Below are 12,953 nucleotides of genomic sequence, written 5' to 3' on the forward strand. Positions count from 1 at the left end.
ACATGAACAAACAGTAAATACTTGGCTTACACTTATCAAAGCAAACCCTAGGACCACCTATCATCTTTATGACTTCACACTTCAAGCTACAAGAAAGTAATTATCATAAACAAATTTTAATAAGGGGAGAGAAAAAGCTGTATTTTTTTCCTTTTAAAGCATTTTTCTTTTGACCTTAGCATTGTCAAATCCAATGCTGAACAACTCTCATACTGAATTAACACACTTTTCAGTCTTTAAAGGCCACTCCTATCACTATGCTGAGATATCAGTTTTTAAGTCTCAAAACTGAAAAAGCGGCTAACATACTTTAACTTTAAATCATCAATGCTTCAAACTGGCATCAATAGCCTCATCAAAAAGTTTCACAATTGGAATAATTCATGTCAGCTGCAGTAAACACTTACCTACAAAATTTTGGCAACATACATTAAACAATGCTCTGATTTACATTGATTACTGAATCAAAAAATTTAACAGCCCAGAAATCGAAAATTAGCACGGTTGTATACATGTAACATATTTCTAAAGCAGTCTACTTCAGCTCTCATCCAAATGCAACACAACCATTCTCTATTTAATCTCTTACCAAAGGAAATTTTGAGGGTCTCTTCAGCTATATTTTCTATTCACAGATATAAACCCTGATTTATCAATTCCTCATATTTCTAATGTTCAGCCTGTATGCTGGAAAGCTGAGCAAAATTCCACAATTAAAAAAAAAAAAAAGCCAAAATACAACACTTGACCTGCACTCAAATAAAGCAATTCCTGTCCCCTCACTGCTTATCAAAGATCTGACATGAATATTCCCCTGGGATCACATTCACAAAGTATATTTAAATAAATTGAAAAAAACTGAAATATGCCTTTTTTTTGGTGATTTTCTTAATGTTAAGGAATAAAGTCCTAGTGTAACAACTAGCAGAAGTTACTTCGCTCCTCAAGATGAATGCAATATACCACCTTTGGTTTACATAACAGCTTTCCTGGAATAAGCTCCATGTCTCCATCAGATACTATAAACTATCCTGGCTTTGGCTGGAATAGAATTAATTTCTTCTTAGGAGTTGGTAAAATGGTTTGGATTCAGCATGAGAATAATACTGATAACCCACCCATGTTTTGGTTTTTGCTGAGTCGTGTTTATCCTAAGTCAAGGACTTTTTTTTTGTGTGTGTGTGTTTCATGCTTGGCCAGTGAGAAACTGCACAAAAGAAAACTGGGAGGAAACATAGTTGGGACAAGTGACCTGAACTGGCCAAAGGGATTTTCCACACCACAGAACATCATGACAAGTATATAAACTGAAATTACCCAGAAAGAAGTATTGTGCATCACTTGTTTGTTTTCTCCTCCTTTTATTATCCATTACTATTATATTTTACTTTGTTTTCTTAGATTATTGAACTGTTCCTATCTCAGCCTACACGTCTTACTTTTGATTCTCCTCCCCATGCCACCAAGGTGGGAGAGAGAGGTGTGAGGGAAGCAAGCAGTTGTGTGGTGCTTAGCTGCATGATGGGCTTAAACTATGACACAAGCATAATTCATAATTTTTCCTGAAGAATGGGCACACGAATCAGTGGAAGGGTCACCTAACCACTGCATTTTAACTGGCTTAAGTTCAGTTTACACTGGGTGCCCTCTTCTTTAAGTGAGAAAGTCTCAACTAATATACATTCTTAGGTCCAGAATTTTTGAAGATGCTTTGGTCTTGTGATTACATCAGAAGAGTTTCTTGGCTGTTTCATCCTAACTTCATGGTGCTTTTTTTTCCATTAAAGTATGCTATGATGTTAAAACATCTTAAAGTACTATACTTTTAATCAAAGTCCACCCATTGAGTCTCGTTTTGGGTGAGATGACAATAAACACACACTTGCTCCTGAACACCAGGAAAAAAAAATAATATCCCAGCACAGTGACACACAGGAATTTAAGTGCAATTACCACAGGGCACATCTTATTTGTTTTTTTTTAAATTGCTTTGGCAAAACATCAGTAACCAGTGGAATGATCATAAGCCCAGATCACCATGCCAAGCTGAACAAGCCAGAGAGCACTTAAGATGTATTGTGGCACCTACAAAACATTTCAACCACCAGATGGTCAGAAATAGATGCAAATTAATTAACTCCAAATGATACGGTTAAAGCAAACAAAGACTATAGAATGAAGAAACAAGACTACTTCAAAGTATGCAATTCCTAGTTAGTTTATCAGCTGTGCTTGAAATGAAATGCTTTGGACAGCAAATACCTCCATTTATCATTCTCTTAATCTTCTTAAAAGAGTTTCTGAACACTTGTTTTATAAGCTTGGGATCTCCACGGGGAAATACTAAACAGCCTGTCTCAAGCAGCTTAAACACTTTAGTTCATTCTATCCAGCCTCTGGGTTTATTGTGCTTTTCCATCTCCAATCTTTAAGAACATACCTGTGAAACATTTTTGAATACTACCTATGTTCCAGAATGTAAGAAAAAGTTTATTCACACAACAGCCATTTGTACGTACAATCAAATCTTTTTACAGTAGACATAATGTACAAAACATTGCAACGCGCGTAAGCCTTATCCCTATTAATAAGTTCAACTCCAGAACATTTCAACTTCTCAACTCATAGGAATTAAATATATATATATTTTAAAAATCAAAGCAAAAAATCCACAGAGACAAAAGCAAGATATCCCATGTGGAAAACTGGTTTATGGTTATGTTTATTTCCAAGTAACACCATCTTTTAAAGATGATATATCAGTTTTTATTTGAAGAGAGGTATAATCTCTTTATTCCAGAGATAATTTGGATCAGAACCCTCTGCTAGAAATTCCACTCCTTTTCTTGTGTTTGCACTCAAACTACAGATAACCACAAGATCACTTGCTATTGTTTTTGAGACTTTGGTCAATCACATATCAGTACTCCATTAATCCAAACCCAAACTTAAGTTGTTTAAGGATGCTTTTCCATTTGAATTTCAAATAAAGCTGTTGTCTTAGTCTTTTTTGAAGACATGCAGTCATATGCAATCACAGTGTATTGTCTACAACGCTCAATACAACTATTTTTGTGAAGGTCTAAATGCTGTAAGCTACCAAACATCATGAGGATAGAAAAGAACTTCCAGCATCAATGCTCATGAAGCTGCTGTAATTATGCAGCCTATTTCACGTTAACGGTAGCAGAGACTTTTCCCTTTTCAGGTTTCAAATACTAATAGCCTTATCAGCTTCAGTTTCCTCAAGCTAAACACTTAAAAATGGCACTTCAAAATATTTACTATTCTACTTATGAATTAATGTTTTTTCTGGAATTCATCTAAAATTATTTCATTCCTCCTCAAATAATCAGCAGATTTAATTTGGTGAATCTGCTCAAGACAAAGTAGAACTATGTCACATGTCAGACAAGATTTCCTACGTATAATGGATACAATGTCATTTTAAAGAACATGTAAAATCAGTATGGATTATTTGCAGGGAAAACAAATCCACTGCGGTACAGAGACTGCACAAATCATCTGAATTCCTGTTTCATAGCTCTTTAGTTGCACCATTGAAGAGTGCATTTTCAATACCTGAAGTAGCAGCGCAAGTGTCCACTTCCCTACTAATAATCTGAAACTCTGGTTACCCTCTTCAAAGCAGGCATTGTAACTTAGTTGAAAGCAGCGTAAAACCGCTGTTTTAACTTCTGGTCATAGAAACTCTAATGCTTTTTGGCACCTGGGAAAATAAGCACATTCACATTAGCCTCCAGCTTTGGAACTTATATGGGTGTTTTCTCCTTAGTTGTGTCCAAATAACCAGCTTTTAAATTCAATGGTGAGATTCCCACAAAGCCTCCAGAACAGGTCTCAAAAATTGCACCCTGTGTACCTGCAAAAAGCATCTTGTATGCATTAATGAGTTTTGACATCCTGCCGATTACAGGCCTAACAAAACACCTTACTGTATGTATATATACAGACACTAGAATAAGCTTTAGAAATCAATGACTATAAAAATAACTTTTCATCTTATTCAAATACAAGCCTCTGACCTGTTTACAATTACTCCTCAAAATGTTGTTCATAAGTTAGTTTCAGTGCAATGACTTAACTTCTAAGTATATAGTTACGAGAAGGCTCATTAAAATGCTAAGAGGTATTCATTTTTATGCAGAAAAAACCCTAGAAAATAAAGCTTTAATTCTGCAGTAACTCATTTAAATTGGTAATGTATTTGCTATATAGAAGCATTAAGTTTACCATGGATGGTGCCTAGATTGGAGTAATTCAAAGCCCCCAAAGATTATATTTGATCATTGCCTTGGGTAAACTTATTTTTAAATCAGAGAGCCAAAACAGCCACTTTTTATTCTTAAACAATATTGAATGGCAACTTGAATTTAGCCTTTTCTTTTTTTTTTTTTTTTAAACTCTGACATAGACCAATATAAGCACTCTGCATTAAAACTCAAATCTTAAACAGTAGTACAGCATTGGGAAAAAAAAGCAGCTCAAATACATTTTCCCCAGATTCAGTATTTCCATTGCATCAAGTCACAATATAAAAACTTTCAAAAAAAAAGTTTCAAAAAGTTTATTCCTCCTCTTGTGTAAGTATAAACAATCTGAAAGTGACCAGCCAATGAAGTCAACTGCAGGTACACGTTTAGTTTTCAGTGGTTACTACACATACCACTCCCTCCGCGATATTACCGCACCATCTAAGTGAGAAACAAAGTCATCATCCTCATAAAATTCATCATGCATAAAACCCATTCCAAATGTTCCACCTTCATGGTAATCCATTGGTCTTTCATAACGGTCCTGGTACCTGTTAGTATTATCTACATTGTTCAACTCAGGCTTTCCAGAGTCTTCTAAATAATCTTTAGATATTAAGTTCATTGGGTGCTTTGTTTCTTTTTTTATACTGCCAGGGTAAGAACCCATATCATCTGACTGAAGAACATCTATTTGGGACTCTTTTTGCATATCTGATGGAGGAATGTAGCTCTTAGCAAAGTAGTCACCACGGAACGTCTTCCTTCTCTTATAGACGACAGCTCCAACCAGAGTACCAAGAAGTAACAGTAAAAGAACCCCACCCACCACACAACCGACAACGATACCCCAAGTGTCGTCCTGCTTTGTTGGCAAGGTTGATGTTGGGAAATTTATAATTTTAGGTTCTGTTGCTAAACCTGTGGTGCCATCAGTCGAAGGATGCCAGGGAACCGTGGGCAGTCGAGTGGTAGTAGTAGGAGGATCTAATGGAAAGAGCAAAGAAGTAGACAAGACACAGAAAAGGCACAGAATGTCAATGCGAGCTAAATCAGTTAGGATTTATAAGAAAGCAAAGTTGATGGGTATGTTCTACAAGAATAGTTTTTCATTCTCAAGTTCATGGCACTATAAAAGTCTTAAAGTACTTATAAATTTTGAACTAGCTTCCTTACACATGGTTTTGAGTTAAGCTGCAGCAGAAAGTACGGGAAGTGAACAAAAGAAAAATAACCTTCAGGTAAACAATTTGCCCTCCTCAAAGTAAGGAGATGGAGTTTTTCCACTCAGATGGAAAAATTATTCATCATTATTTACCTCCTGTTTACCTGTTCATCATTATCTACCTCCTCGAAGGAGGAAAAACCCAAGCAGCCCTCTAATTTTCCATCCAGCCATAGGGAATTCTGGATCAAATTAATTGATTATGCCACAGAGTCAATTATTTCACATTAAATTCCCCCTTCAGAAATAATTCAGGGCACTGAATAGAAGAATGAAAAACTATGAGTTGTGTGTGCTCAGTCACGTGAACTACAGATTTTTAAGCTATTCTCTCCAAAAACATTTGTTTCATTAATAAAACTTACTCAGCCTCACCTTGGGATTAGTGAAAGAAGCATAGTTAAAAATGGCATGTATTAATCTCAAAGTAACATTTATGTTGAGCAAAGAGCCTTCAGGTTTTTAAAATAAAAAAAAAAAAAGAAACATTTGAACCAAAAATTGTTTCTATGCATTCCTACTATAAGTCACTAGATCCTTCATGCACAAAGAAATTTCCATATTCATTCCTCAATAAAAAATATAAACTGATTTCATGTCAGGTTATGAATGTAAACAAGAGACTGCCAGATACCAAGCTTCTCCAACATGGAGCTTTTTCCTTTGTTCTTAAGGTCTACTGGAGATGTATGCATCTGTATTGCAGACAAGGTTCCAAGCGATGGGCTGATGACACAGATTATACCAGTCAATCACAATATTATATACAACTCCACGTCTGATTTCTATGCCACGCTGAAAAGAAATTACTTTTTGCTTTGCCCAATGCAAGCTAATTATTTTAAAATCAAAAAAAGCAATTCTAAACATGTTATTACAGCTTGAACCTTTCAGAGAGAATATTACACGGACAGCCAAGTAGCTCATTATATCATGTTATTTAGTTAAATGCCCATAAGCAAGATCCATGAAAGCAGTACTACCACCACATTAGAGGCACCCTAAATTTACCACCACAAAGAGTAAACCAGGTAGAACTAGAGCTCTGTCAAGCTTTGACAAATCACAATTAAATAGCCATAAATATGATTTTTAATCTCACTACTCAGAGGCAGACATACAATTTTCTCATACTAGACAGAATGCTCACATTTGTTATGATTACTACACACCTTGCTGCTAAATGCAACATTTTAAGCATGACATAAGTAAAGTTTTACGCAGATTTTCGAAGGGCATAATTATATTCTTTAACTATGTAAAAAGTGATGGTTTGTTAGGGAACTATACATAAATGGAATTAATTTGACAGAAAAAAAGAAACTGAACAAGAAAGATGCACTACTAAAATGAATAAGAGGAATTCAGATTAAGATTTTAGTATAAATTGATTTAAAGTGGGTTTGATAATTCAACAAAGAAGTAGAGATTAAAGAATCCAAGTTTACCAGGGTTCTATGTCCCACACATCCTAGGTCATGAAGTTCAAATCCCTCTTCCTTGAAAAGGTATTTGCTTTAGACAAAAGATTTGCAACCTTGAAACAATTTCAAACAGTACCAGCAAAATCCTTCCAGACTATATATACTTGTTTGGCTTTAATTAACTGGCTTTGTAACTTTTTTGCCTCTGATACTGAGGTCTTAAGTCCTATCCCTCCACATCCACAAGTAGGTAGTATTTGCATCCTGGCAAATTTAACCATTGCATATGTGAAATAAGCACAGTGGCAATTACAATCTTATTAATATATCAGAAATTCAATGTTTTACAAAGAGTTTTTCCTTCAAAACTTCCCATTCATCCACCAGTTGTGAGATTGTCCAGTTGCATTACCAACAAGTCCTAATTAACATATTAAATCAATTGCAAACACAGGAACAATTAAGCATTTTTATATGTATTCCTGCAATACATAACCATGATACCTCTAAGTTTTATTTATTTTGGTACCTTTTATTGTTGAAGAATGACAAAATTAAAACGGTCCCTTCTTGCTTATAAGGCCAATTACAACTAAGATTATGTGAGCTCACTTCTGATGTCACCCAGAGCTTTCTAAATGTAAAACTTTTTTTTTTCTTTTTTACTTCCTGTACCAAGCAAGTTTCCCAAACAGAGAACAACTAAGATGAGGAATGGCAAAGTTTTACGTCTACCTCACAATATTTTGTTTGCAAGTCACATCTCAAATGCCATCACCAAATCAAGAAAATGCCACTCTTATGTGTGGCTAGAAAAGACGGTATTATTTAATTTCAGCAAGTTCTTTAATTATAATATTTCACATAATCACTGATATATGTTTCAGTTCTTAATGCTTTCCACATAACATTTAAATTTTATTTCATATGGCATTACTCAAAAGCAACAATTTCCAACTGATGACTTCCTTTAACATTTTACTTCAAACGCAATGTTTAACAGCTCTTGTCTCTTTCACTGATGTAGGCTTCTGTTGTGGCACAAAGCATAACATATTAAAATATCCATGTGGGTCGGGGAGCTGAAAGTAGCCGAAATTCTGGAAAATATTTGGGTTTAGTTTAAATGCATCCTGATCTCAGTTTTTGTCTCTTACTATTTTCTGGGCCCTGTTCAAATCCTTATTATATGCACCCTGTAATAATGATGAGGACAGGTAAAGATCCCAACAAAATTTCTTCTACTTTTACATAGCTACCATCCCCATTAAAATAAGAGACATAACTGAAGAAAGCAAACCCCAATTTTCTGGTACGAACATAGCAAGTCAATTGGCTCCTTCAATACACAATGAAGGCAAGTTTCCTAGTTGGCTTCCAAGCCTTTGACACAGTCTTCTGCCAACAAAAGCAAAACTGGCTCTTGACTTCAAATGAAGCTCTGATACCACCTCAAATTAAAGGACCATGGTCCCTGTACACTGACTAGTTTTCACACTCTTAATTATTTTCCAGATGTTTCCCATCAAAGTCAGTACCAACTTTCAACAGTGTCAGCTTGATAGTTTTATTTTTTCTTTAAATGACTATTCTTAATATAGTTTTCTCAGCTCTTACAATACCAACAACTTATCTTGGCCAAGGGAGTTTCTACCTTTAAGTTTAGTACAGGCATCCAACTAACATGACATGTTTTGCATCCCAAATAATACATCTCCCCATTTCTTCAATCCTCCTGCAGTAACACATCCTTCAAATGTCTGGGACTCACCTCCGCTTCTGGTGCCAATTCAAAGCCAACAATAAACCAAGTGTCAGAGAGATGAAAATGGAAGGAGATGGATGACTCATACCTAAAACCAGGCCACTATCTTCACAGTCTTAGGTTTAAGTCCTGTCTAGGTATTATCAGCTTATCATTGTAAAAAAAAAAAAAAAAAAAAAAATCAACTGGAGAACACAATGTTCTTAAACCATAAACCATTTTGGATTTAGTTCACTACGAAGTATTTGAAAGGTAAAGTGACCAGCTCTACAAGAGGTAAGATAATTCAATACTGGTATAATTTCCTTGGGTTAAAATTTGTCATTTAAATACTACAGAAACAAAGTTTTGGAAGGAAAGGTTCCTTGGAGAGTTTCTTTTTGTATTAAAAGTCTGTCTGGTTCCAAAAGCCACAATAGAATGGCCAAAAATAATTCTCCTTATTTGAAAAAAAAAAGGATCCCACACCATTCAAGATGCAAACGTCCCCTTTTTTTGCCTCCTACAAGACAAGTACATGCTATCAATTCCTTCTAATCCAAAAGTGAGTTGGCTTTGCACAAATTACAAGATCTTTCTCTGCACACGTCATTTTATTGAGTGGCAAGTATCTGCCTGTGTTTGTATTACTTGTATGTTTGTACAGATACATACATACTACTATGTCTTAACTTGCTGTTCTTGCTAAATTATCCTTGATGTTAACAACCTAAAAATTAAATATTTCTGTGCTGCTGGGTCTTAAAGATTGGCTCTTTCAACTACTGAAAGTTTATGTAGCAACTCGTTTATGAGAGCAGGGAAAGTCAGCTTTCCATGGAAGACAAATCTGAATGTATGAGAGAAAATTTGGAAAATAGATTTGGAAATCTATCATTCTTTCTTTCTTTCTCCAGCCATTGCTACTCTAATGTCAAGTAATAGGTGAGGACACTGCATAAGCCTCTCCCCACAAGGTCTTGCCTACAAAGGTTCCACACTGGAGCACAACATTTTCCAAGGATATTTTCAGTGTGTGTTCCCCCACCTCTATTTTGGCAGCATAATACTAAGATGGTACCAACAATTTCTCTCATCAATCATCCACTTTCAAAGTTCAGTGTGTTTTTGTGGTTTCTAGCTGGGAATTTCATGCACCAAATGAAAGATTTTGGGGTTTTTTTGGGACACAAGAGAAACTTATGATTAACATAACTTCCAGCATGGAAGAATATTCAGGAAGACCATTGAAAATTCAAAGTCTGCTAGACCAGGGAGCAAAAGCCCTTTGCTAAAGAGCAGTTTGTCAACATCCCTTCCAATATATAATTTAGAAAATAAAAGAGTGCCTGTATTCACAAGGCACTCTCAGAACAGAGATTTAGATGCGAAGCAGCAAAACCTAAAGCCAACGATCAGCCTCTGCTATGTTAATCCTCAAAATGTCCATTCTACAAGAAGGTGACCTTGTACTTACAAAAACCACCTTCCTAGGATTGCTGCCTAACAAAGGCTGGCTTTACTTTTAACAAAAGTAATCTTTTCCAAAGGCTGTCATGACAGAGGAAGTATGTTCCTACCTTAATGCAAGTCTCGCAGGTCACCTCTCCCTTGCAAGGGGAGAAAGGGAAAGCCTCAGTAAACAGCATGAAGGTGAAGGAACACAGAGCCAAGAAAACAAAGTTCAACTCCTTGTGTAAGAAAACTGAGTAAATCAACATTGTACGACGAACTGCTTTATATATCAAGCTGACAGCTTGCTTTGGAAAACTTACTTCAATGCTTGAACTCCATGAGGAGCATGACTTGCTTTTGCTGGACAGCTATAGAAAAAGTTTAACTTACATCATCAAATTAATTAAAATAGCAAAGATATCCACACCTTTAGAATAAATAGAATAAAAATAAATAAGAATAAAAAGAAGTATAAGACTTCAAACACCATTTTAGTATTTTTCTATTCCTATAAAGATGTAGAATCTCCAGAAACTGAAAGCTGAATTTACCATTTAGTTCCTGTCAACTACTCCTCTTTCATTTCTGTATTTCACTTCAAGAATATTAACAAAGCTTAGAAGCACTTATTAAAAATATAGCTTTGACTTTTAAAACAATGAATATCACGATCAAAACAAATTTTTTGCTCAGCTTACATTCCAAATCTACAACACATTTCAACGTGATGGTTTTTTTTTCTGGCAGTTAAAAATCTTACCAACTACAAGCATGGTGACTGTTCAGAAACATTAACTTCATAAATTCTTTTTGACAGCTTCATAATTAAATCTGAAAGATGGTGTGATTGTACAGTTTTGTCCATTAACTTCCAAGTTTCACTTCACATTTTATGCCAAGTTTTATACAGTGGCTAAGAGCAAACATAGACATGCTAATTGATTATCTCAGCTTATTGCTCTACAGTACATCATTGCCGTGTTTACTATTAATAGATACCTGCTGAGTTATGTCAAATATCAAAGGTGCTAAGTGGATTGATTATTAGTCACTTGCCCATCCCGCACCATTTAAGGGCATTTTAGTTATTTCAGAATAACTTTTCAGAGTGACTGGTTCTTTAAGAGTTACAATAAAATATGCTTAGTATTTGTTTCTGAAAATACAGATGTTACACTAATAATTGCTTCACCTCTCCCATTTTTATCAAGTCTCCTATATACGAAAAGTTTATACACAAAGCTTTTAATCATTTTGTCAGCATGATCAACATAACACTTTAAAAGACTGAAATTTACTGTCAGTTAAAACCTTTATTGTTACTGGTGTGCCTAACTGGCAGAACCATGACCCTGTATGATTCTGCACTAAGTGAGGCTCAGTTTTGTCCCCTCCCTGAAAACAGCTAAGGTTTGCTAATTGCAGTTAAATTGCCACAGCACAACAAAGTTGCTGAGCAGGGCTGAACAGCAGCACACATGTAAACAGTGCCCAACAGTTCACAGCAAAGGCCAACTGTTGCAAGCTTAACTATCTCTGCACTGAGCTGGTTTAAACTCTGTAACATTTGCATTAGGCTAGAACGTAAACCATCACCAATGCCCAGCTACCCTGCTTTACAAAAACTTGATTCATTTTAGGAAATAGTATCTATGATTTCCTGGTTGGTCTGTTTTAGTCTGTCAGTTGAAAACATAATTTGAATGACAGCCTTTAATTTTCATGCATGACAGCCATGGTAAAAGGCATGAGGTCTATTTACAGCACATGATATCCACAGAACTGGCAACTTTAACAGTGGACTTGAAAAAACTCCCCACTCCTTAGAGTTAGAACAGGGCTGAGAACAGAGCTATTAACTGCATTGTTATTTTTTGAGCAAGTGAATTTGAAAGTTATATTCTAGTCATACATTTCACCCTATTCAATGATAATATTCCAACTTTTTGAATTGATATTTCTTACAATGTGCCAGTTTTTGTAATTGTTTTGAGACTGCTATGCAGCCAAGAAGTCTTCCCCATAGAAGCGGCATTAGAACCAAAACATTTAAAAGTAACTTTCACAGAAATAAATTTCATAACAATTGGCAGCACTTGAAATCTTTTAAATTATATAAAATTCTAGCTATTAAGTCGTTTACAAGTAATTCAACTGTCTCAAATTATTTATAAGTTTCCAGTTAACTAGCTCATTGACTAGACAGTTAATTAGAACTTACTAGCTTTCCACAGTGGCCTACAGTGCATTTATATCACTGACTGCAACATTATCATTCATTATAAAGATGCAGACAACTCAAAAGTGAATTCTGACTGATGTGGCTTCAAACATCTTGTACTTAAAGCTTTAGTCATAAATTCTCCTTCTCATTTTAACTCTTAAGTGTTTATATGGAGTTTTAACAAAGAAATCATCTATGTTTGTATCCATCATCTCTGTATCCTCTAACAGGCCAACACATGCTCTGACACTTAATTTGCTTAATGAAATAACTAATGTCAAGAACTTACTGAAGAGTAACAATACAACAGAATGAAGTTTTAATTTTCATGTCTGTTATCTTTCTTAAAAAACCCTATAATACTAGCATTTATTGATCAAGCTGGAGATTAAACTAATTTACTTAATCCCTTATGGAAATCTGAACAGCTTTTCCACACTTGTACAGAAGTACTCACACTTACTGTAAGTCACGCTGTTCTTTCACAAAAAGGTGTCACAGTAAAACATTAATTACATTGTGTTAAGGATACAAGGGTGTGTGTTCCAACAGCAGTAGTGCTTCACAGACACACAAATTTGCTATATGGTACTAAGTAGATCAGTAA

General features: G+C 35.2%; 1 protein-coding gene across 2 annotated transcripts in view; it reads right to left on the reverse strand.

Moving 5' to 3' along the window:
- NECTIN3 (nectin cell adhesion molecule 3) overlaps window positions 1-12,953 on the reverse strand; it is a 69,490-nt gene that overhangs the window by 19,363 nt on the left and 37,174 nt on the right. Inside the window, exon 6 of one of the 2 annotated variants that reach the window (XM_066175071.1) lies at window positions 5,124-5,261. The exons of the other annotated variant lie outside the window; for it this stretch is intronic. Within the exon in view, the coding sequence (XP_066031168.1) occupies window positions 5,124-5,261 (138 nt within the window). The remainder of the gene's footprint in view (window positions 1-5,123; window positions 5,262-12,953) is intronic. 2 annotated transcript variants of the gene reach the window in all.

The sequence above is a fragment of the Chamaea fasciata genome, unplaced genomic scaffold (genome assembly GCF_029207755.1).
Source record: "Chamaea fasciata isolate MVZ Bird 193981 ecotype frontalis unplaced genomic scaffold, bChaFas1.0.hap1 SCAF_2, whole genome shotgun sequence".
Taxonomy (NCBI): domain Eukaryota; kingdom Metazoa; phylum Chordata; class Aves; order Passeriformes; family Sylviidae; genus Chamaea; species Chamaea fasciata.